We start from the raw sequence: 24,877 nt of genomic DNA, 5'->3' as shown, positions 1-24,877 counted from the left end.
TATGAAATGGATTTTAAAATAGTGGCATCATTGACATGAAACAATGCAACTCCATCCATCCATTCTTTTTCACTGCATAATTCACTATAGGTGTTGCAGCCTGCCCTGGCCTTGCACACATCTCATTGCAGAATAATTCGATATTATTCAAAACAAAATATACCACCTTCATTTCTTAGCAGAATGAAGCAAGGAACAAGCTATTCAGAGTTGACATTGATCAACACACTGATTCACAACAACAGTGAAAGAGTGTTGATGTGGGCCAGCATCCTATTCTTCTTTTTTCGATGCCTTGAGTCTATGCCTTAGAGCAGGCATGTCAAACACGCGGCCCGCATGACAGATCCTAGTTACCACTGAACTTGTACAAAATGATTCCTGTGGTTTGTGATTGAATCATTCTGCATCTTCGGCGTTACTTATTAACTTTTCTTACTTCTGTCTTCTGACAAAAGCGTGTTTTCCCATGACATTACGGTACCAGAAACATCATAGTATACCTAGTACATACCTAGTATAGCCACGAGCCTTGACCAAAGTTAATGAACCGTGACGTTGAAACTGAAGTGCTAGGCTGCAGCAGCGGGCAGCTGGGGCGGCCTTAGGCATGTGCAAACTGTGCACCTGCACAGGGCCGCCACGCCAATATATATTGAATATAAAACAGAAACAGAAAATAACCACACAGCTGACGGCAATGTGGCCGAAAAACATTGTGTTTCTTTTTAAGTAGTACGCTGTATTCACTAATGTCGCTAGAGTTGGAGCAGTAAGCTATATGTAGTATTATAACGTTCTGCCGTAATGAGAATATCATGGGCCACCACTAGGTTTTCAAGTTACGGACACGCGCATATAAAAGCATGTCATGAGCACGAGGCGGCCATGCAGTGTCTGCAGCGAACATGGCCATCCGCTGTGCATAAGATACCAAATTGACATTGGCGGGCAAAGGGGCCACCGATTCTTTGTCTATCCTGGGCTGCCACGAGCCTAGAGCCGCCCCTGCTAGGCTACACTACTGGCTGGGCTGCTGAGACTGGCCACTGGGCAGAATTGACCATCATGAGTAGTAATATTTTCACATTTTTTTGCTCTAGTTTTATGTAATTTTGTGCTAGTATTGTAATGAACAGTTAGTGCAGACTACAGCTGAAGATTTGAAGTGGATGCGAGAAGTTGGTGAGTTGTTTATTAACAAATTTTTGTGATTTTGAGTTTGTAAAATTAGTGTAGGTCAGGGGGCTTTTTGCATATCGGCTTATTTTACAATATAAACTTTGAAGTAAACTTAGTAAAGTAAAATTAGATTTTTGGAGGATTTGTTTTCCAATTTGAATTACTGAGCAGTGAATTCAGTGAGCATTTTCATGATTTCATTTCACACGAACAGGACTTTGCGCTGTTCTCTTACAACGTTGAGAGTGCGCCTGAGGATATACAAATTGAATTGATTGAACTGCAGTCAAAAGGCAAAATACAACGAAGTTGGTGTGCCAGGCTTGTATGCTTACCTGCCACCCTCGTATGTGCAGATCCATAAGTTTGCATCGAGAGTACTGTCTATGTTCGGAAGCACTTACCTTTGTGAGCAATTGTTTTCGTTAATGAAAGCTACCAAAACCCCACATCGCTCAAGATTTACTGCCGAGCACCTTTCATCCCTCATAAAAGTTGCAGCTGCACAAGATTTCAAGCCTGATATTGACGAACAGGTTACTAACAAGAGATGCCAAGTGTCGGGACAAAAGAAATAGATCTCAGACTTTAAGACACCTATATAAGCAATGAATATAATATAATGAATATAATATAATAATATAAGGACCTAGCTAAGAAGCTAAGACTCTAATTGTACACTGTTGTATGGAGAGTGTATGGAAATAAATTGCTTTTCTTTAAACGTTTAAGTGTTACATTTTTTAAAGTTTTCAGTATTGGAAAGAAAGCTACAGTAACTTTGTATAATAGTATAATAGTATTTGTTGCAATGCGGCCTGCTGATGCACGTATGGCAGTCAAAGTGGCCCACCAATGGTATTAAGTTTGACATGTGCCTGAGAGTTCAGACTGTTCAGAGGCTTGAGTACACACTTTTTTATAAAGCAGTCTTGTCCATGAAGGTGGAAAAACTGTATGTAGTATCTAAAAGTCATACTTTTGATGTGTAGCTAAAAGTATATTCCTGATTTTGGTGACAATCTGATGTTTTCTGGGACTTGATTGTATATTACCATGAACTATATTCTGGTCTTAATCTGCATGCATGCTTATATCATGCTTGAGAACATGGGCTTAATTTGTATTAGGACTGTTTTTTTTATTTATTTTAATATTATGAATCTTAGAATGTTGTCTTTAAATTACTTACAAAAAATGTGACATCCAAAATATAGACCATAACATATCTGACTGCTCAATAAATGCATTAGATTTAATAGAAAAAGACTAAATCCTGCAGTAAAGCAAAACATATTAGCCCATCTCAGTTGCAATAAGGCAAATGTTGTATTTTTAAAGAAGAGCCTTCTGCTTAAAACAGATCACTTAAGACTTAAAAAGGGTTAGTGTGTTGGTTAATTCAGTTATAATTTCTATAACAAACTTGGGGAAGGCAAGAATATTGATACAGAAGATATTTCCTTTTTTAGCATCCCTGGAGATTGCTCATTCCAAATGTTCAAGTGTTAGTATAGAGTTTATAAAAACGTTTCTGCCTGAAATGCATTTTTAAAATAACATTTAATTCCGGTCACAGTTTTGCTTCTCAAAATTGAACTTCCTTTTGTAACTCTGATTTATTATCCAAAATAATTCCAACTTTTTAGAAACTCAGGATTTCTCATATTGCTGTCATGGGCTAGAATCTTTTCCTTTCCTTCCCACAACTTTATCAGTTACAAATGAAATGCTTTATTTTATTTAAAGGGTTTTTTCCTGCTCTCTATTCACATCTGTGTCAATTTGTATTGTTTGCGTTGGTTTGGTCATGTGCAGAGAAGAGATACTGAGTATATTGGGAAAAAGATGTTAAAAATAGAGCTGCCAGGTAAGAGGAAAAGAGGAAGGCCTAAGAGGAGGTTTATGGATGTGGTGAGAGATGACGTGAAGGTGATGGGTGTAATAGAACAACATGCAGAGGACCCTAACTGGAGCAGCCAAAAGAAGAAGAAGAAGAATTCACATCCATGTCAAGTTTCCATTATTGCGGGTTGCTCACAGTGTTTTCATTTCTTTGTGCACATTCACTGCATATCCGCTTCATACACAAAGGATGGGCCTCAGTGATTTCAGCCCCTACCCTATTCTCTTCATTATAGAAGGGCTATAATACCTTTCTGTCCAGTTAGGGCATGAGAAAAAGGGTACTCTGCCTTTTTGTTGTAAGAAATGGAGAAAAGGCAACGATGAACAATGTGCTTTGTTAAAGCTAGGAAATACAATATGTTCTACTATAATTTTTGCAATTAATTCCACAAAAAAATTGTAATAAATGTGGTTGCGATTGCTGTGCTTTTTTGTGTGATGCCATGACGTGGATTGTGATGTAATGTTGTGCTCAACAGGAACATATTGACTATTGATTATAGTACAGCATTTGCAGTTGTGATTTTTCCACAAGTGCTGGTTCAGAGGCATAAATTCTGATTTGGTTAAAGATTACCTGGGAAACTTAGCTCTTAACTTTGATACTGTGGCCAGAAATGTAGGTGTTCTATTCATTTCTACATTAAACATTTGAGTTTTATATTAAATAACTGTCTTGTTTTTGTCATTTAAGGATTATTGCTAAAGTTGGACCCATATTGGACTTCGGGAACACTGAGAAATTAATCCATGCTTTTATTACTTCATGGCTGGATTATTTTAACTCCTTGTTCTCAGTCCTTTGCAAAATCAGTTTGTCTAGGCTGCACTTGATGCAAAATGCTGCTGCAAGCCTCCTTACTAGCTTTAAATCCTCTGTATATATCACCCCTATTTTAGCCTCATTACATTAGTTGCCAGTTAGTTACAGTATCCAGTTTAAGATCTTAGTTTTAACTTATACAGCTCTGAATGGTCTGGCTCCAATACATGTTAAAGATATGTTGAACTTTTATCATACAGGCAGATCTCCTAGCTCATCTGATTAGTGCTTATGTGTTATTCCATGCACTAGATTATAAACAAAAGGTGACAGAGCCTTCTCTGTTATGGCTGCCAAACTCTGGAATAGCCTTCTCCTTGATATTCGAACATCTAATTCTGTAACGACATTTAAATCTTGATTAAAAAGTATTAATTTAGAGAAACATTTCTTTCTTGTTAGTTTATTTTTATAAACATCTAGAGGTGGTTTAATTGAACTTCCATCCAATCTATTATCCAACCTGCTATATCCTAACTACAAGGTCACGGGGTTCTGCTGGAGCCAATCCCAGCCAACACAGGGCGCATGGCAGGAAACAAACCCTGGGCAGGGTGCCAGCTCACCACATTAATTGAACTTGATTTTTTCAATCTTGCTAATTGTAGTTCTAGTGTTATAAACATGCTATTTTGATCTTCTAATTGATAGTAATGTTTGAGTCCCTTGTTATCCAATGTTAACTATTGTATTCATTTGTCCAAATTCTAATTCTTTAGATTGTATCATAATCAAATCTCCATTTTTTTTCTCCAGGCTGGTATTTATTTTTATTATATTTGATCCCCACATACTTGTATCCATCCCTCTTTGTAATTGTGTTGGATTAGTGTCCTCTGCTTAGTGTTGGACTAATCCAGTTTCCTTTGTTAGCTCCTTGTATAAGGTTTGGTCATCTGAAAAGTGTCAGAATCGCTAAAAGATTTGAATGGAGCCCCTAAAAGGAATTAATCCAAAAAAAAATGTATTTCACATGTGAACAAGAAAGTGTAAAATTTGTGCTTCAGAAATAAGAATTTCTTTTTTTTTTACTCATGTCACTTCAGAGGCTCATGTACTAAACATGGATTAAACTGACATTGAATATGTAAGGTTTTCATATATACAGTACATATCTTCACTTTCAGCCTTCAGAACAGCAGCAGATACTTTGTTTTTACTTTACATTATCATACTTAGCTAGTTAAATTTGTAAAAAGAGGATAAAGGCAAGTCAGTAGCTAAAATAATGCAGTATGCTGTATGAAATTTACTGTATTTGCACTTACTCTTCTCAAACATTAAATGAAAAAAGTAGTGAATGCATGGATGGATGGAGATGCATTAATTTTGTTAGCATTATACAGTGATTGTCAATTGTATTTTGTAAATTGGAAATAGTGTTCAAATTATTCTTAACAAAGCTGTCTGAAAGACAGAAACATACAATTTCAGACCATCAATGTAAACTATAATTAGTTTTGCTTATATCACTTAGTCAATAATATACTGCATTGTCATTTTTAAGTGTTGAACTCTATTGAGGATAAGTCAATCTCTTTACTGTAAATGTAATTATTTTGTAATATGTTTTAGTTAGTGATGCCCCTTAGTGGATCTGACTTGACTGGTCCTTTTTCAGAAATCAGTTTAAAAAAAGAAAAAAGAGCCACAACTTAAATGTGAACAATATATGTAGTAACAGATTTCTGTCTCTGTGTATGTTTTAATCTGCATTATCTTGAAAACCAGGTTTGGAAGTAAAATGAACTTGTCTTCATTTGGCAGTGTCTACAGTCGTGACCAAAAGTTTTTGAGAAAGTTTTGCCATAATGCAAAAGTGATAACTAAGTGGCTCGGGGAACAAAACCTCAAAATTTTGAGTCCATGGTTGGGAAACTCGTCAGACCTTAATCCCATTGAGAACCTGTGGTCAATCCTCAAGAAGTGGGTGGGCAAGCAAACAACCCACAAATTCTGACAAACTCCAAGCATTGATTATGCAAGAATTGGGCTGCCATCAATCCGGATTTGGCCCAGAAGTTGATTGACAGCATGCCAGGGCAAATTGCAGAGGTCTTGAAAAAGAAGGGCCAACACTGCAAATATGGACTGTATGCATAAACTTAATGTAATTGTAAATAAAAGCCTTTGAAACTTATGAAATGCTTGTAATTATACTTCAGTATACCATAGAAACATCTGACAAAAAGATCTAAAAACAATGAAGCAGCAACCTTTGTGAAAACCAATACTTGTGTCATTCTCAAAACTTTTGGCCACAACTATACTGCTTTTTAGTTACATAAATAAACATTTTTATTTTTTTTCTACAGTAATTTAGCTAACTAAAAATGTTTTCATTGCTAATGACAAATCTAAAAGTGGTTATGTAGTAGTGCATTGACTTTTTTGTTCTGCAATATAATATTGTAAGTTTGAGAAAAAGTTGTTTATTATTATACTCTTTATGAAAAGCAACAACTAATTTAGCATTAGAGATGTGAAACATGTGAGTTTGTAAGAAAAAGGGTTTAACATTATTATTTTGTGTTTTGGTAATGTATTTTTTTCCACATTTTGTTTTGCAGAAGAATCAGCTACTGTAACAGAGCAGGGGTAAGTTTTTTTTAGATTAACCAAATATGAAATCATGCTCATAGTAAACATTTACATGAGAGACATAAATCATATTCCCCAAATGTATGAAAATTGCAAAATGAGGTCTTTTTGGTAGGACTGGCACTTAATGATCAATTGAAAGTTTCAGATGGACATTCTTGAAGACTACTAAACTTTTTTCTGCTATTGTAGGATTTACTGATCTATTTAGTCTGTAAATTTGATTCTGTATCCAAATCAGGCTGTATTTGTGTAATGCAGGCGGTTACATTGATTGATATATAATATATAAAATACTTTTAAATTAGGCAGCCAGCGGTAGCGGTTGGCAGTGTTGTCTCACAACTCATGAAGTTGAGATTCCTGTCAGGATTGTGTTTTTTTGCCATTAATGTTAAGTAGTAATTCTAAATTAGCTAATACGTTCTGAAGTTGACTCCAGCATCATGAAAATATGATTGCTGTTCTGATAGGCTTCATCTTTATAAAACCTGGTTGGTGAAATAAGAGGTTTTAGTAAATAAATGGATAGATAGATGCAAGGTTGTTTGTCCTAGTTGCATTAGAACAGATAATGTAACAGTGCTATATTAACAAATGTAGTTTTATATAACTGTTGGAGCTAAATGTAGAATACATCATAAATATTTGGAAATATGGAATTAGACAATAAAATATAACATTAATGAGAATAAACACCACAAAGTAGCAAACTTTTTTAAATGATTCATTTTCCCTATGTTGACTAGATGAAATATACAATATGTTCATTAGTCTTCTAATTTATTTGAATCCTTTTATATGAGTGTTTGTTGTCACTTTAGATAGATAGATAGATAGATAGATACTTTATTAATCCCAAGGGGAAATTCACATAATCCAGCAGCAGTATACTGATACAAAGAAACAATATTAAATTAAATAGTAATAAAAATGAAAAAAATAAAAAGCAGACAATAACTTTGAGTAATGTTAGCATTTACTCCCCCGGGTGGAATTGAAGAGTCGCATAGTGTGGGGGAGGAACGATCTCCTCAGTCTGTCGGTGGAGAAAGAGAGTGACAAAAGTCTGTCACTTTAAACTCAAACTGCTACATCAGTTGATCATCTCAATCAGTCTATGTGTGGATGCACTGCTATCTAAAGGGTATGTTAATTATAAATATGAGGACAATAAACGATTCAAGTTCTTTACCCCTTACAACAGCATTAGTACTTGTGACCATGAATAATTGGGTTACAAAATTGTTTTGTTGCTTTTTCTTTATATATGCATTATTTTTCATTCTTTATTCCATTGACCACATACTCAACATGAAATAAGCCATCAAATGAAAACTGTCTTTTTCACTCATCAAAGTTAAGAGGGTGGGCTCTAGCAAGTCATGTTTTTATTGTTGAATTGTCCAAAGCGTGAGCATAGATTTTACACCATGAAGTACCACATTTATATTAGATACTTCAGATATAGACACCAAATGATAAGTTCAGAGCTTCATGCAGAATTTCTGGACAAGTCTTTATAGCACTTATACCTGTCACAACATTAAACATGTACATGAGCCACAGAATTCTCAAGTTTAGCAAAGTGCATATTTCCACACTGTGGACAATTTAAATACTCAAAAAACAGTACTTCCAACAGCCCAACCTTTTAACTTCGATAAGTTAAAGTCTTGTTTCATATTGCATGCAGTGTCACTACAATATACAGTGTATGTACAATATACATAAATGAAGACCTAACTAAATAAATACATAAAGAAATAAGCAGCAAAAACATATTTAATGATACATTAATTTATGTTTATATATCATATTGTTATGAATTGTCACATTTCACAATACTGTTATTTACGTGTGTATCCCTTCATACTTTTTTGGTCTGTTCACAAGAAATAATATACAAAGTAATTTGAGTCTTGTGTAATTATTCTGTAGAGTCAGTCCTTTAACCAAATTAATTGTATGCATAGAAGCTGTTACACAATGCATACAGAGATATGAAAAAAGTATTTCACCCTGTCATGATTACCACTGTTATTTAACATTTTTGACAATAAGGGTTTTCCATCTAAAAAACTAATATTTAATGGCACATGAGTGAAAAATAACACATTTTAAATTGTTTAATTTGTCAAGTGAACTTACTTATCTGACACTGGCACCTTTCTTAAATCAAACCAGTTTAAGGGATAATTACAGTCAATTAAATGAACATGGGCCACATTTCACCACAACCAATATCACTTCAACTTAATTTGAACCTTATCAGTGTCAAAGTTTACAGCAAATATTTATCAAACACATAGTTCTACTGCCAAGGGAAATTTCTGAGGAAATCAATAAATAGTTGTTGCTACCTGTCTTTCAGGAATGGTCTACAGTCAATTTCTGAGGCTGTGAAATGCCCCAAGAGCTGTAATCTCTAGAGAGTAGTGATTTGCCCAGAAGTAGCCTACCTGCCGAATTATTTTACAGGTGCAGTGTAAAATCATCCAGAAAGTTCTTCCACATCCTAAAAAACATTCAGAGAACTGCTGGCTTCTCTTGGTTTAGTAAAGATTAGTGTTAATAATTGTACAATTTTCTTCATTCAATAAATAACTTATTATTTAATCGTGCAGGTGCCCTTTATCTTACAATAAAGTTAGGATGAAGACCTGAAAATGTTTATTGTCAAATGTGTGCAATTATTGAGGAAATTACTTTTTTACTTCATTTTGAAATATAATATTTATAATTTATATGACTTCTTATTGTGGTGAAAAAGACTGAAAGTTGGAAAGATCAGTTTTTACACCTTGAGCATGGGAAAGGCGCTATATAAATAAAATGTATTATTATGATGATTACCAAGCTTACTATGAATTTAATTAATAGTGGTACTATCAGGTCAAGTGGGGAGCATGCACTGTTACAGTGAGTTGCTGCACCCACTACAGGATGAAACAGCTCGAGATCCTGGTTGGCAACCCTCCAGGCAGACACGCGGTCCAGTCCCACCCTCCTGAAATGACCCTTTATCTGCTGCAGCCAGGTGTTACGTGGGCGACCACTTGGCCTGGTTCAGCCACTCGGGTCCCCAACAATGAGGATCTTAAGAGCTGGATCACTCTCGGGGAAACACACTACATGGCCGTAGTGCCGTAACTGATGCTCCCTCACAATGCAGGTAATGTGCCTCATTCGGGACTCCATGAGCAGCCGCTTATTCTACACAAAGTCAAACCAACGGTACACAAGGATTTTCCAGAGAGACACAGTACCAAAGGAATCCAGTCTTCTTCTCAGGTCACTGGATAGCGTCCATGTCTTGCAACCATATAGCAATACAGGAAGCACCGGACTCCAAAGACTTGAACTTTCGTCCTTTTGAATAGATATCAGGAGCACCACACACCCCTTTCCAGCGACCTCATGACCCCCCTGCCCCATGCTCTCCCAATCCGTCTACTGACTTCACAGGAAGAGTCACCAGAAACATGAATGTCACTACCAAGGTAAGTAAACCTCTCAACAAGGTCAACACTCTCTCCGCAGACAGACGCACTGCTGATGGCTGTGTCCAAGAGGTCATTAAAGGCCTGGCTCTTGGTTTTTATCCAGGACTCTCACAAGCCCAGACACTCAGACTCCTCGCACAGTCTCTCGAGCGCCACAATCAAAGTCTCCATTAACTCCGCGAAGATCACAGCATCGTCAGCAAAGTCAAGATCTGTGAATCTTTCTTCACCAAAAGATGCCCCACAGCCACTGGACCCCACGACCTTGCCCAACACCCAGTCCATACAAGCATTGAACAGAGTAGGAGCAAGAACACACCCCTGATGAACCCCAGGATCAAATGGGAAAAACAGAGGTTCTGCCTCTGTGTGTGTGTGTACTATCATGCATAAATAACAAGCAGTATGTTTATGATTTGGTCATTATCATATTTATGCTGCATTCCACATTTAATTATGTGTATTTGTGAAATATATATTGGTACATATTATAATGCTTTTAATTTCTGTTCAAAATGTAAATGATAATTTTTCTTAATGAACATATACTGTACTAGTAACTTTAAAATATATGTAAATTATAACTTACTAAGATGCAACTAATATGGTCTGTTTCACTATTCCAGAGAAGTAAAGTGTGCCCCCGAAAAGCCAAAGCCTCCAAGCAGGCGAGGCTCTCGTGCTGAGAGGGACACAGATGAAGGGTCCACTCCACAGGAAACAGTTGAAAATGGGCAGCGTAAAAGACCAGCCAGACCTAGTCCCTCACTGGTTCCCACCATGAAAGGTATATCAAACTAGGGAGAAGACGTCTTTCAAGACAATGTGTCAGTATAACTTTTCACATACGGTGATTCCCTAACTGTTTTTTGTTGTGTTAATAGGCTAGCGCTTTAGAGCTGCATTAATAACATAATATTAAATAATTTTAAAACTGAAAACCTAGAAGAACGTTAAGGAAAGAGTAAAGCAGTGAAGAAATCTCAAAATCCAGCAGTGGAGGCAGGCAAATAAATTTGAGCAATGTATAAGTAAATTATGATATTTACTGGTATGTGAAAATGGTAATGCATCATCTGCCTCTTCTAGAAAAAAATAATATATACTACTTTGGAATTACACATCTTGAACTCTCCTAATAGTTTAAAGAGTTATATGTTTTCCAAGTGCTGTCAGGGACTTCTACAGTATAACTCTGTTATTTGCTTTATTATTTCAGTGAATCTCATGAATACAAATCCCCCTAATTTTCTCTGGTATATACACTTCATTCTGTTTAGCACATTTACAGATAACAAGAAAGATACACTTCCATTCTTCTGAGAATTAAAAAATGTCAATTTTAAATTTGTGTTTGTACATGACTTAACTTATTAACTTTTAGATTCTAACTAAGCAAATAACTGAATATTTGAAAAATTGTAATCCTTTAAATTTGTATGCAATGGGGAAATGCCATTCTACTGTTTAAAGCACCATGACAAATACTTTAAAGTGACAAAGATAATTTTGAATTGAGTTTAATTAATTAATTAAATTAATTAATTAATTAATTAGACCCATTAATGAAGAATAACAAGGAAGTTTAACCCTGTTAATACTTAAAGATTATGTTCCATGAGTCGTTGTCTTGAATATGTATTCAACAATACTTCATTTTGCTTTTTTGATAAATGAGAGGTTTACATTAACAGAGGACAGTAACTTTATGAAAAGTATCTGTATTGGTGTGGGTCAAATTAAAAACAGTTACTTGTCAACATTTTGTAACACTTGCTTAATTGTTGTCCCCTGCAGCTGATGTGGCATTTGCTTTTTGGATACTCATTCTCAAAATTATCCTAACATGTATATGATAATTGTAATATTGTAGCTACTGTATAGTTTGTAAAGAAAAAGTAATAGCTACTGACTATTATGTTTAGGGGTGCTATTAAATGGTGAAATATGCCCTCCAGAAAAATGTAATACTTGTCACTAATAAAATGTTCCTTCTCAAAGTTAGTTCCTATTGACATCCATCTTTGCCCTTAAAGGAACTTGCTACTTAATAGAATACTTTCATTGGCTTTCTGTCTACGTTGTTAAATGTTTACTAACAGTGCAGGTGTTTCTTTTGATATATTCACAGGCTTGTTTATTGATATGTCACAGTTTCTGGTTCACAGTAGCATCAGTTAATTTTTTGCTTTACTCTTTAAGTAAATTGATAGCATTTTCTCCTACTTGTGTTCATTTTGAAATAGATTTTTTAAATTATTTGCAAAGAAATAAGAGGAAAAGAAAGATAGCTTAAGTAGAGTTAATCCACTTTGGTCCAATAAACATTTTATTCTTTGCTATTTGAAAACATCTTATGATGCCCTCAGACACATCATCAGTGATCTTCCAGGGGTCACTGGGTGTTTCGGGTCTAATAATATCAGACACCCTTTCCTTGGTGTGCCAGGTGACCCAGCTGAGGCTAATCAGACCCTAGCCTGTGCCTGAGTAGCAAGTCATGGGTCATTTCTCTTTATCAAGAACCATCATGAGGCCTGTTCGGCAACCTCTGTTGTAGTATTGATGGCTCTTCTATGGCTGTAACGCCCAAATGACTGAAGGCTTGGCAGAGAGATTGGCCATTAAATCCCTTGTGGCCAACCTCGAAAGGGCTAACAGATCCTGTCTTTCCAGAGGACAGTTAGTTCCAGCATAATCACCTGTCTAGCTCACTCAGACAGGTGTACTATGTCTGACCTCAACAAGGGCATGACTGTTTGAACTTGTAACTTGAGCTGCCTCACTAGGTAGACACTCATCTGCCAGTTGGTAGATGTACTGAGGTCATCTGTTAAAGCTTTTCTTAGGTGTCTAAGGTTCCTCCCTGCCTTCTTAAATCTTACTACTCATGTCACCCGACAGTTCTTGCAAAGCTGTGCAAATTGTCTGGGCCACTGTTTTCAGCACCTGGTTTTGGCGTCAGTTGAAGTTGTTTCTCCCAGGGTTTTAGAGCAGCTGCATAGAATGTGCTCAAGGGTTCCTTTCCTTTTGCACAGGCTGCAAAGGGTGTCTCAGCCTTCCCCCAGAAATACAGGTTTGTGGGACTGGATAAAACATCATACACCAATCAAAGGAGGAATGTATTTCTTAACATATTTGCTGGTAGGAATTTCCTGTTTGACATATAGAAATGTTGCAAAAATAGGATGAAGACAGGGTTGGCAAATATACTCTAGCTGAGACTGGAATAAACATCATGATGACTTTCATGGAGAAACTATATGTTTTAAGCAAGTTTGACCAAAAATGTATAGTTCTATATTGAATAAAGCATTAACCTATGTTGATATAATATTGCAGTCCCCACTCCATGGAATGTGGAAAGTAGATATCCACTAAAATAAATGGCATTTCGATATGTCAGTATTTAGGGGTAATGCCCATCCTCCGTTTATGAATAGAGTACTATTTGAAGAGGGGGGAAGGGGGTTTGCAAAAGTATTGTGTGCCATTATCAATCACTTTGGCTGGGGTGTGTCACTTGTGACAATAAGTCTAAGATAAACTGATTATACTACATATCTTTGTATCAGTGCATAGACTTGCATTTTTGAAGAAAAAAAACCAACAACACTGTTGTCAGTGTTAAGCAATTTTGAAATAAATAAATAAAACAAAGATTAAATAAAAAAAAGAAACACTTCAAATTAATCAATGGAGCCAAGCCACAATTGAACGGAATGAAATGCAATTTGTTTCATCATCTGATGCTGTTTTTCTGATTGTGATAAGAAGGAAACAGGACAGTGGGTTTTGAGTGAGTAAAAATAATTTTTACATTTTTTTTTTCTGTTGTAGAAATTTTTCAAATCCACCATATACTGAGTTGGTACTAATTTTATGCTTTGATGCTAATGGGGAGTCAAGATTTTTAGCATTTTACACCTTTCAATCAACTTTAAATCACCTTTGTAACATTACTGAATGCCATTTAATACAGAGTATTTCTGCAATCGCTTTAACACCAGCACCACCAAGGACTGTATGTAGCATGTTCAACAGTAAGCAACTTAAGTGAACTAATAATATTAGTCCCTGGTAAAAACAAATAAATGTGTTATTTACAGAAAAGTACTTAGTTACATAGTACTTCTGATACATATGGTTAACCAATGGCACTATAATCGAGGCCCACTGACTTAGAAATTTTTCCAGAGGAAGCCAGGTAACACAGCTAGTCATTAAATAAACAATAAATTACAGAAAGTAATTGCATATTAAAATAAAATGCTTTAAGTAGGGATTCGTGCACAGGATTTATTGCTTGATAGGATGGTAATATAAATTTACAATCAGCTGAGCATAGTAACATTTTATGTAGTTAATGAGATGTAGAAGAGGACAAAGTTGTCAGTGGGTACACACTGATGTTGTGTAAAATAAAAGTTGATTGATTAGTAAAATTCAGCACAATACGTGTATTTTCTGTACAGTGGAACAGTAAAGACAACTTAATTGAACAGTGCATCATTCCCTGAAAGTGCAAGTTTCCTAAAGAGTTTTTGTTTATTCTCCTGATTGTTTAAATTGAGAGTATATAAGCACATTTTAGCAATAATATAAAACTAGCTGTAAGATGCCTGTTGTTTTTGTAATTTTTTTCAAAGTAAATCCTAGCCTTTTCATAGTCATTATTGACTGGGAGAGCATTCTGAGAGTCACTTCAAAGAAATTCTTCATATGTTAATTTTGCAATCGCAAGAATAAGTACAAGCATGTGATATAACGTTAGAAACCTAGTTCATATTTATTTAACGTGAGGTAATTCAAAATCTTTTGTAGTATATTTGATATAAACATGCACATCTTGGCCCTGAAGTAAAATTGTAGATCTTTAATGCTGAATTGTTTTTTTATTCATTGTGTGAGTGTCTTGGCTTTTTTTTTTCTTTGTACAAATGTACCAAGTAATTAAGTAATTTAAAATTGCAGTAGTCTATGTTGTAGCATTAGGCATCATCTTAAATTTTTTTGTTAAATTACTTTTTAATGTGCTGTGAGCGGAGAATTCTAGTGTTTTACAGTATGAAGTCTGTAGTGGGAATAGATATCTTGGTCTCTGTATTGTTTGCACAGATAATTTTAAAACTGCTTTATTGAGAATGCAATTTTATTATTTAAACTTCCTTATACATTCACACTAGTGGACGGAACACAGATATGTTATCATTTTCTTTATTTTTTTTAAAGAGATTGTTATGCTTGTGCTAAAGATTGAAAAATAGACATATGAACACAAAGTTTTAATTATTTTTCCCTTCTCTTAATGAGTCACATGATATTAAACTACATGGCTCCTGTTCAAAAATGTTTGCAAATTCATAGTTCTAATTAATATCATTTTCCCAGATAAAATGCTCCCCTCAGAGTGCATGTGCTAGCCTTTAGCTCATCTTTTTCTGTGTGTGTTTCTGTTTTGTTTTTTTTTTTTTTCTTACTCTTAGTTAAAGGCATGTTGAGAGTACAGTATTCCCTTTCCAAATAGTTGCTTCTGAATAAATATTCATAAATCTTATAATGTAATAGACATTCTGTGGCAGAATAATGGAAAGTTTTAGTTGCTCTGGGTTAGAAATACTTCAGTTATTTTCAGGATTGATAGTGATTTCATGTTACTGAACTGACAGAGTCTAATACCAATTCAGACTTTTGTTCTTTATCTTTTGAAAACCCTTTTTATACAAAGCTTTCCATATGACCAGATGCGTAAAAGCCTTATGTTCTACATTAAACTGTTAAGTTTGTTGTTTTTTATATTAAATTATAAACCACTGGTGGTACCTGTTCCTTTTTATTAGCAAAGTAAAATTTTGTAGGCTTATTGTTGAGTGACCATATAAATACTAAAATAAATAAAATTCCCTTAAAATACATAACTTTTGTAACTAATAACATATGTACAGAAAATATTTGTCCATAATATGAGGTGGCATAAAAGAAAATGTTTCTCATAATTGCAAGCTGTGACATTGATTTATTTCTTCTGTGATGTACTTACCTAAATCAAATCTTAATTGAAAAAAGTAGATTTCACCAATTGTCTAATCCTTAAAAAACTGTTTCAGATATTTCAGATAGTCATAAGATGTTCATCAGGAAGATGCAAAGCTAAAAAGCTCAGCAAGTTTACAAGTAAAATACACAAATTTTGCTATTAAGATAACAAGTCTATTGTTTACTATGTAGCAATTTCAGTTTCTTCTTTTATTATTTCTTTTTCTAATTGAAAATGTAAGCTGCTGTACTAAACACAAGCTTGCTCACTAAATAAGCTGAGACAAGCAGTGTTTGTGTTAATTAAAGGACAAAATAAAAAGGTCTGGATTCATTAAAGTAGTTTTTCTTGCTGTTTGACTGACTAATAACACAGGTCAACTCCTCCGATTCCTTTTCCGCAGTTTTAGTCCATTTCCTTTAATGTAAAGGCTAATATTCCAGTCTTCTCTCCTTTTCTGGTAAAGTTTGCCTTGCTGTTCTCCATTTACTGGAAGTTTGCAGAAATAGAAAAGACATACTCGCTACCGTTTTTTGTAATCATCCAATTTACTGATAGGGTCTTTTGTAGTGAAAAATAGGCTGATTTACGTCAGTGTCCAATCAATTGGAGCATCACTGCTCCATCTCAACATGAAAGCATGACTAAATTTAGCAGGTCACTTGATGTTAGTATAATATTTAAGTACATATATTGAGTTGACTGACTATGCTAATTAGTAAATAATATCTAATTAAAATGTATATTTAGTTGCTGTTCATGCTGAGTGCTGTTCTGTTCTACTTTGGGGTAAACGTTTGAAAGACTGATTTAAAAAAAAAATAAAAAAATAAAAAAGTCTATAAACTTTCAGCACTTTTCACTGTTCTTAAGGTATTTAAGAAAATCTTTGATTACATTCTGAAAGTATTATTTCCACACATGTCTTTCTCAAGTATAACACAGCCCTTTTGTGAGATGTATTGTTTAGAAGAATGGACAACAGATACAGCAGCTCATTTTGACATAACACTGATATTTCAAAATTTTTGAATAGTTTTATTTAGGTAGTCATTTCTTTCGTATTGAAAGAAAGTGTTTGTTCTTTCCTATGGTTTATTTTCAAAATAGAGAATCTACAGAATCTCAAAAATAAAGTATAAAAAGAGCAGGAAATACTTATTAAATGCTTGTATTTATTTATGTTTTTTCCTGCTGTTCACAGTCTTCAAAATAGAAAATGTCAAAAATAAAATACAAGGGGACAGAAAATCCTTAGTGAAAACTTTGATTTCACTATGTCTCCTTGTTTTATTTTAAAATCTAAATAATTGTTTACTATAGTATAGGTAAATCCAGTTTCTTTTTATAGCAGGATAAACGCATCTGTTTTGTCACTCTTTTATGCATACTTTGCTGATAAGTTAGAGTGCAAATACCCTTGAAATGTAATGTGTGCATAACTAGTTAGTAAAGCTGCAGTGTTCATCTTCAGTTTGCATAATCAGGTTATGTGCTAATGTTATTTTTTGAGCACGTTTTCACACCATACTGATGTTGCTCGGAGATCCCAAGACTGTTCTTTGTGTCATCTTTAACAAGTCACTAAACTAAGCATTTGATCTGTAAAAGATATGTGTAAATGATAGTTTTTACAGAGAAACATAGGTTGGATTTTTTTCTATAGAAAAGTGATTTATAAACCCATATCCTATCTAGACTTAAAAACCAAAAAACACAAACTTACTTTGATCATGGAAATATATTTATAGTTGCTTAAAATAATTATGTACAGTATAAGGAAGTTAACTAAAGCAGGTCCCCCACATTTTTTCGTTTGCATTATTATTTGCAGCATATTGTGCATAGTTGGACAAACAGAACAGAAATGACAATGGGTGCATTTTCAGGCGTTCCAATTGTGAACCTCGCCCCGGACACAGACAGGCAGACACGTTAATGTCACCCACAAACACAGGTTTATTCTTCATTATTCTGTACAATTCTGCTCACCAACCCCCCTCAGTCCAGGCCACTCCAATGCCTTCTCTTTCTTCTTCTTTCTCTTCTTCTTTTCTCTCTCTTTCTTTCCTTTCTCTTCTGACCGCCTCCTTCCTCCTCCAGACGTTGCCACTCTTCCACCCGACTCTTGTCAATGACTGGAGGGAGGCGGCCCCTTTTATAGGAACCCGGATGGGCTCCAGCTGCTTTCCGGCAATCTCCCGCGGACACACCCCCCGTGTGGCGGAAGTGCTGGCTGTGCACCCGGAAGCCTTCCGGGTGTCCCCTGTCGTCTTCCCCCCGGCACTTCCTGTTGTGGCGGAAGTGCCGGGCTACTGGGATAATCAGGCACTGGGGCGCCGCCTGCCGGTGGCCACGGGTCCCTACAGGGCTGGGCTTCCAAGCCCTCTACCCAAGGCCTCCAGCATAACCAGGACGGACGCTCCCTCTCGGTCTGGAGGAGGCACAAGCCCTCCTCCGGTCCTCCTGGGCGTCCCGGCCGAGCTCCAGCCCCAGCTGGGGACCACACCATACATAATTATTCAGCTGCTGATGGATAATATTTTCTTGTAGCAAGATAAAGGACAGATTAAATCAACCTAATGCACACTTCTAGTTCATGTCTCCCTTTGAAAATGAATATGTTATTGTCTTGCCACTGGCCAGAAGGCAACCCTTACAAATTTTGTTTATTTAATGATGAAGATTTCATTACCCAAATAAAATGTTAATCAAAATGTCCATAATTATTAGATATGTCTTAGCATAAAATAAGGCTTATAGTAGCCTGCCCTCATAAAAAATCTTTTTAGCTGGTGGATGTCATGTTTGTAAGGTTGAAAGTGTTAAATATCTGATGTCAGGATGTTAAGCAGAGTAAATTGCAGAACCTGAAAGACAAACTACATGCAGTACCAGCTTTTCAACTCCATATTTCTAGAATAATTTTAGATAGATAAATTTAGTGCTCATTATTTTGTATGTGTGTGGTACAGTTTGTGTTCTTGTAAGCCTTGCTGCTTTACAATTCTAGGGTGAAAGATACACATTTCCAGCCAGATACCTGTCTTTGAATTCTCATGTTATTCTAATGTTTGTAAGGTTTTCTGGATACTCTGGTTTCCTTCCACATCACTAAAACTTGCAGGTTAGGATCAATAAGAACTGAATTGTTTTTGTTTAAGAATGTGTTGGTTTGAGTGCATTTTGTGATACAGTGGAATGAAATCCATGTTCTAGTTGTTTCCTGGATAGATTGTTTCTCTGCAATGAGCCTCTAATGGAAGTTTGTTTAAAAAATGGATGGATGGGGTGTTATCTACATTTGTTTATGTAGAGGTATGGAGTTCATTAATGCAATTGGAATGTAGAATGATAAAGAAACGGCACATTTGAAAACCAAAGTAAAAAAAAATAAGTAAATGGCCAGTAGACTTAATTTAAGTAATATCTTTGTGACTGTAACATATGTGTAATCAGTCAGCACATAAAAACTCTCACATCATGTTTTGGTAGTTAAAAACTAACTTCTTGTTCTTTTTCCTTTCTTTGTCTGATTGAAATTTTCATAAATTATTACCTTGTAATCAAGTATGGATGGAAATTACATCTGGTTTGAATATTGATATTAATTTTAGAAATACAGTTATAATTTTTATCAACTGAGGAAACAAAAGTCCTGTAACTAGATAATTGTTCTTTTGCATGGAAGGGCAAAAGAATACAACATTACCAGAGACCGTAAATAAAAGTATTCAGAAGTAAAACTGATGTACAGTTAAACCCAGGAATACTTCTAGCATTTGATGGCTAATTTGAAATGACCCTTGGGGATTGACAAAGTATATTAAATCAAATCAAATCAAAACTAGCAAATGTGTTTGGTAACACAACTCTAAACGTAAAACTATAATTGAGAAGATCTCTTTTTCTTTGTTTGATTTGTAATGTATTTCATAGTATACCAACACTGAAAATTGTACTCAGGTATTTGTATAACCAATTGCTATTTGTCAAATAACATTTTACACCTTGGTAAACGTGTCAAGATTTCTCTTGAAATTAAAATATACCTCTTAAAAGACTCATTCAGTGTACTATTCGGTATTAGTAAATGTTCAACTTTCAGGTTTTTCAGCATATAGTTACACTTGCATTCTAAGCTAAATCCCTGTTTTCTTTACAGATTCAAACACAAGCGCCAGCCCAACTCAAGCCAAGCGTAGGAAATCCAAGTAAAGCACCTGTATTCTTAACCTGTGAATTGTAAATGTTTGTGTATTATTTTTAATATTTTTGTGGGCAAAGTTTTTTTAAAGAAATTATAATTGTGTACAGTTTGTTTTTAACAATGTTAATTCTAATGATAACATTTCCCGCATCAATGTGAGTTTTAGAGGTTACTGCTTTTTTTTTCTTTTGAATAATGTTCTAGAAATGTTAAAAATCATGTATGATTTTTTGTGGAAAAAGATTAATTAGGTTTTTTTTTGTTTTGTTTTTTTTTTTAAACCACCTTCTTTGTATTAAGCTGCAGTTGAGTTGGAGTAGCATTAACAGTTTGAGGTCCTGCTCTATTAAGTCATAGCTTTCTGAAGCTTGCTTATAATGCCGTTTCAACAACTGTTGTGCCATTGCATATGTTATTAGAACTTGATCAGATAAATTGGTCATCCCTATCAAACCTAAAGGACAAAAACAGCCATATAGTATAAAAAATGTGGAATCAAAACAGTTAATTTTTTTTTTAAATCTCAGCCGTAGTGCATTTCTGCCTTATTGAAGCATCATGAACTGAGCCTGTAAGGCAGACTATAAGACAGATGCTTTAATATTTATATAGCAATCCAGTTAGGCCTTAATGAAGTATTCTCACAGCTTTTGTAAATCTTTTCTATAATGTATAGAGCCAAGGGTTGAATTTTGTGATCATCACTGCTGTTTACTTTGCTGTTTCGTGTTCTGCCATCAGTGGTATGGTGATATGGTGATTTTTTTTTTTCTTTTTTAAAATAGTCATAATAAGTTATCAAAATCAGCCAAGTGGTGGAACTGATGGCCTGAATGGCTACCGTAAAACACATATAAGTTATAAATTCAGGTTAAATTATTTTAATGAAAAAGTAGTGTTTGAAATTTACCATATGTAGAATTTCCAGAATTTATTACCTTTCATGTGAAGATTACAGTGGTAGTTGAATAACTACCAGAGGCATTGCTTGTCTCCCAAGAATAAATAATTAATTTTCTCTTTGTTCAACAGCACTTTTATGTAAATACAGATATACTGAAGTATATGTGTAAGGTTTTGCAGACACAGTTGTACATGTCTAAGGAAATGAAGTTGTTATTGTTTGAGTGAAGTAAGTCTGAAGATTGTAAAGAGTACATTTAGGTATATTGTTTTCCAGGTTTCCACATGTTGTTTTAGATTATTCTGGGGAAAAAATGTGAATGCCTTCTGATTAAAGATAATGTCATTAAATCTATTCCTGTGTTCTAAGACGTAAATTCAAGGTATTGTCCTTTACTTTTACTTGTACTTATGCACATTTGAATAAATGTGGGCAGAAAACCTTTAAGTACTGAAATCGGATGGTAAAACCACAGCCTCTAGTCATGATGTGAAACCAGTTAACACCCTGAAAATTCCTCTTCTTGTTAAGATGCCCTTGCTTACTCTAAATTTTTGTTAATTTAACAAATCTGTGCAGTTGGTAAAATTACTGCAACACACCTTTGAAAGAGTAGTATGTATATAAAAACAAAAAACACAGTACTGGTTTTTCTATTGTTTATTTCTCAGTCCTTTACCAGTTGAAACACCCAGGAAGTAAGTGCAATTAGAATGATGTCATCTGTTCGCTGTGAATACAATCAAAGAAGCAGAAAAATATGTAAATTAATACTAAGAGTAAAATGCCATCAAAATGCAATGTATTGATCTATTCTGATTTGTGAAAATTGGAATCTTGTTAGTGCATGAAAGCTTTATAAGCAAGTGAGACGAGGAATTCCACTGCAGGAGCAAAGCTGTATCTTGCATTATAAAAGAAACCAATAATTGTTCTATTGGTTGTGGAACATTTTACATTATTTTAAAGTAAACGTAATTTATCTAATATACAAATTAGGATTGCCCATAAGAAATAGTTATGTGATATACATATGTTGTACAATTAACTTATACAAATTACATCAGACTATATTTTTGGCATACTTTTGCAACAGTATTTGCAGATGCTTAAAATGCACAGTGATAAATATTGTAGCATTAAGAGGAATCCAAACAACATTATGCTAGATTTAAGTGGCATCATTTTGAAGGTAGCAGGCATTTCAGTGTACTATTGAACCTATATACCATGTGTTTATTTGTTAAAGAATACAGCTGCACAACCATACTGTACATATTATACACATTATATATGAAATATGTAAAGTATATGTTTATGCAGCTGCTTTGCTTCCGGTTATTGTAGACACATACCTATATATTGCTGGTTGCGCAATAATTTTGAAATGGCTTTATTTTTTCAGTCTCTCAAATAACTGATAGAAGAACAACAGTTGCAGAGTAACAGTCACATTTTTCTCTATTTTAATAGTGAAAGGTTCTCTTTCATGTGGGACTTTGAAAGAAATTTCACATAAATAGCCAGAGAAGTGAGGCCTGGGGATGCAACTAATCTAGTATTGAACTGTTGGCACTTGATCACAAGAATCAATGTTGCGGTAAAGGGGATAGGCTGGCCATTCATGGCATGCTTAGCTCATGCCACCTTGTTGATACTTGGGATTTTGAGTCCTTCCATTACCTTAATACTAGATTAATGATGTGACTGGTCCACTTTTTTTATTTATTGTTTTTTATTATAAGAATATAGCTGCATCATTTTACACCATGATTTTTTCAAAGTAACCGCAGGAAAAAGTACTTAATGCCATTAAAAGACATAAACATATAATTATTTCCTTTTTAAATGTCAACTATACATATGCCAATCATACTGTATTTCTTTCAAGGTGATGCACTAAATATGTGTGTGTACTGCAATATTTTACCCAGAAACAACATATATTTTAACCATTGTGAGATGTGAAAGAGAATCCAATCAAAGAAGTTATCAAGTTACCCAGTTTAGCAGCTCTAGTATTTTTTAAGCTTATTCAACATCAGTATGCCTATATAGTAAGTGAGTGCATTTGAATTTCTTGTATTTTACAACTACAGAAATTATGCATTTCATTATGTTTTTGTTTAGCAAAATGAAATGTGTATGTACAGTACTACAGTTTTTTTTTTTGAAATAACATAATAAATGCACAAGCAGACTTTTCTAAAGAATGAGGACATCTTTTTTTTTTTTTTGTTATTTATTATGAAAATAATCTGCTGTGACGTCTTATATATATCTTTATATTCCCAAGACTTGCTTAGTGGGGCCTCTATTCTTAGAAGGATAAAACTAAGATGTTCACCCCCAAACTCAAATAATTCCTTCAAAAGAGGGAAAAAACATTCATTTAACCATAATTCACTTGCCCTTTATGACAGTCTATTTATTTGTTTGTACCAATTTTCTATCAGTTATCTGTTTTGTTGTTTTTTTTTTTTCAAAATGAATAGGGTTATAGTGGTATTCCTGTTTACAAGTATAACAAGTTTGCTGCAGATAGTAAGGTTTCTACAAAAAATGGTAGCCAAGTATTTTTATAATTAATCATTTGAAATGGCACTGTTTTTTTTTTTTTAAATGTACCCTTCAAACACCGCTCTTCTTTACAGTCATATTAAAGTGACAGTGTTGTTGTGGTATATGTTTTTGTTTTGTAGCGTAGCTAATGCATTTATTATACATTTTTAGGTGCTGTGAAGGTTGTATCTGAAATTCTTGCTTAAACAGGCAATGTCTACTTTAGACATTTTAAAATGGTATTGTGTTCCTCAGTGGAGCGCTCGTGAGAAATATATGCAAGACTCTATAGGCAACACTTCCTGTTGACCAACCATTTAATAAACTGAGGACCTAGAAGGGTTTGCAAAATGAGAAAATGAATATTGTGGGTAAAGTAAAAGTAAGAAGTTTTCATTTCTAGATGAGGCTGAAATCAATAACAAATTATTCACATGATGAGGCTAGATTTAAAAGCTGGTTATACATGTCTACATTTAGACGTGAAGGCAGAATGTAATTTACCCTTTTTGTCTAGTTTCACTAAGAATCATCACAAATTTATTTGCCTGGCTTTGTTCCTCCACTCATCTTTTCTGATATTGAGACAAGATTTTAAATAACTTATAATGCATTACTTTAATTTTGCTCAGAGCATTCATAAATATTTTTTTACGTCTTAAGTACTGTATTTGAATGGAAGCAAACTGATGCAGATTCTTGTGTGTGTTGATTATAAAAAAACCTGATTTGTTGTAAATATTTTTATAATAAACCTGTTTCTCACATAAACCTGTTGTAGAAATGGACCAGAGACCGAGAACACATGCAACTGAGATTGAAAGAAAGAATAAAATATTTCAGGGTTTGTATCTTGTAATTGTGTAAAATGCCACAATAAATGTTACTACTTGTATTTCTTTAAAAATGTGTCTTTCTTTTTGTTCAATTAATAAATTGCTTTTGTTAATTTTAATATAAAAATGTGGGTTAATATAGGCAAATGACCAAATTGTTTGGCATAGTTTTAGTATTATGTTTGAAGTGAAATGAAATATTAAATAAAATAAAAAAACTTATAAAAGCAGATTTTTTTTTTAATAGTTATTTCAAAATGAAATTTGTAATCATTTTGTTAGGTGGGTTCTTGGATTTCTTAATATAA

The 24,877-nt window shown here is 34.3% G+C and overlaps 1 protein-coding gene across 5 annotated transcripts in view; it reads left to right on the top strand.

The window, feature by feature from the left end:
• The window catches only part of ncoa6 (nuclear receptor coactivator 6), a 71,346-nt gene extending 46,706 nt beyond the window's left edge, over positions 1 to 24,640 (top strand). For 4 of the 5 annotated variants that reach the window (XM_039735065.1, XM_039735063.1, XM_039735068.1 and 1 more), the window contains 3 exons: positions 6,484 to 6,511; positions 10,647 to 10,807; positions 20,223 to 24,640. In XM_039735065.1, coding sequence (XP_039590999.1) covers positions 6,484 to 6,511; positions 10,647 to 10,807; positions 20,223 to 20,275 — 242 coding nt within the window. In that variant the 3' untranslated portion in view covers positions 20,276 to 24,640. Of the gene's footprint in view, positions 1 to 6,483; positions 6,512 to 10,646; positions 10,848 to 20,222 lie in introns of all 5 variants that reach the window. The other variant, XM_039735067.1, reaches the window with a different exon arrangement.
• Positions 24,641 to 24,877: the final 237 nt, after the last annotated feature.

The sequence above is a fragment of the Polypterus senegalus genome, chromosome 14 (assembly GCF_016835505.1).
Source record: "Polypterus senegalus isolate Bchr_013 chromosome 14, ASM1683550v1, whole genome shotgun sequence".
In the NCBI taxonomy this organism is placed as follows: domain Eukaryota; kingdom Metazoa; phylum Chordata; class Cladistia; order Polypteriformes; family Polypteridae; genus Polypterus; species Polypterus senegalus.
This window is presented reverse-complemented; position numbering and strand designations above follow the sequence as displayed.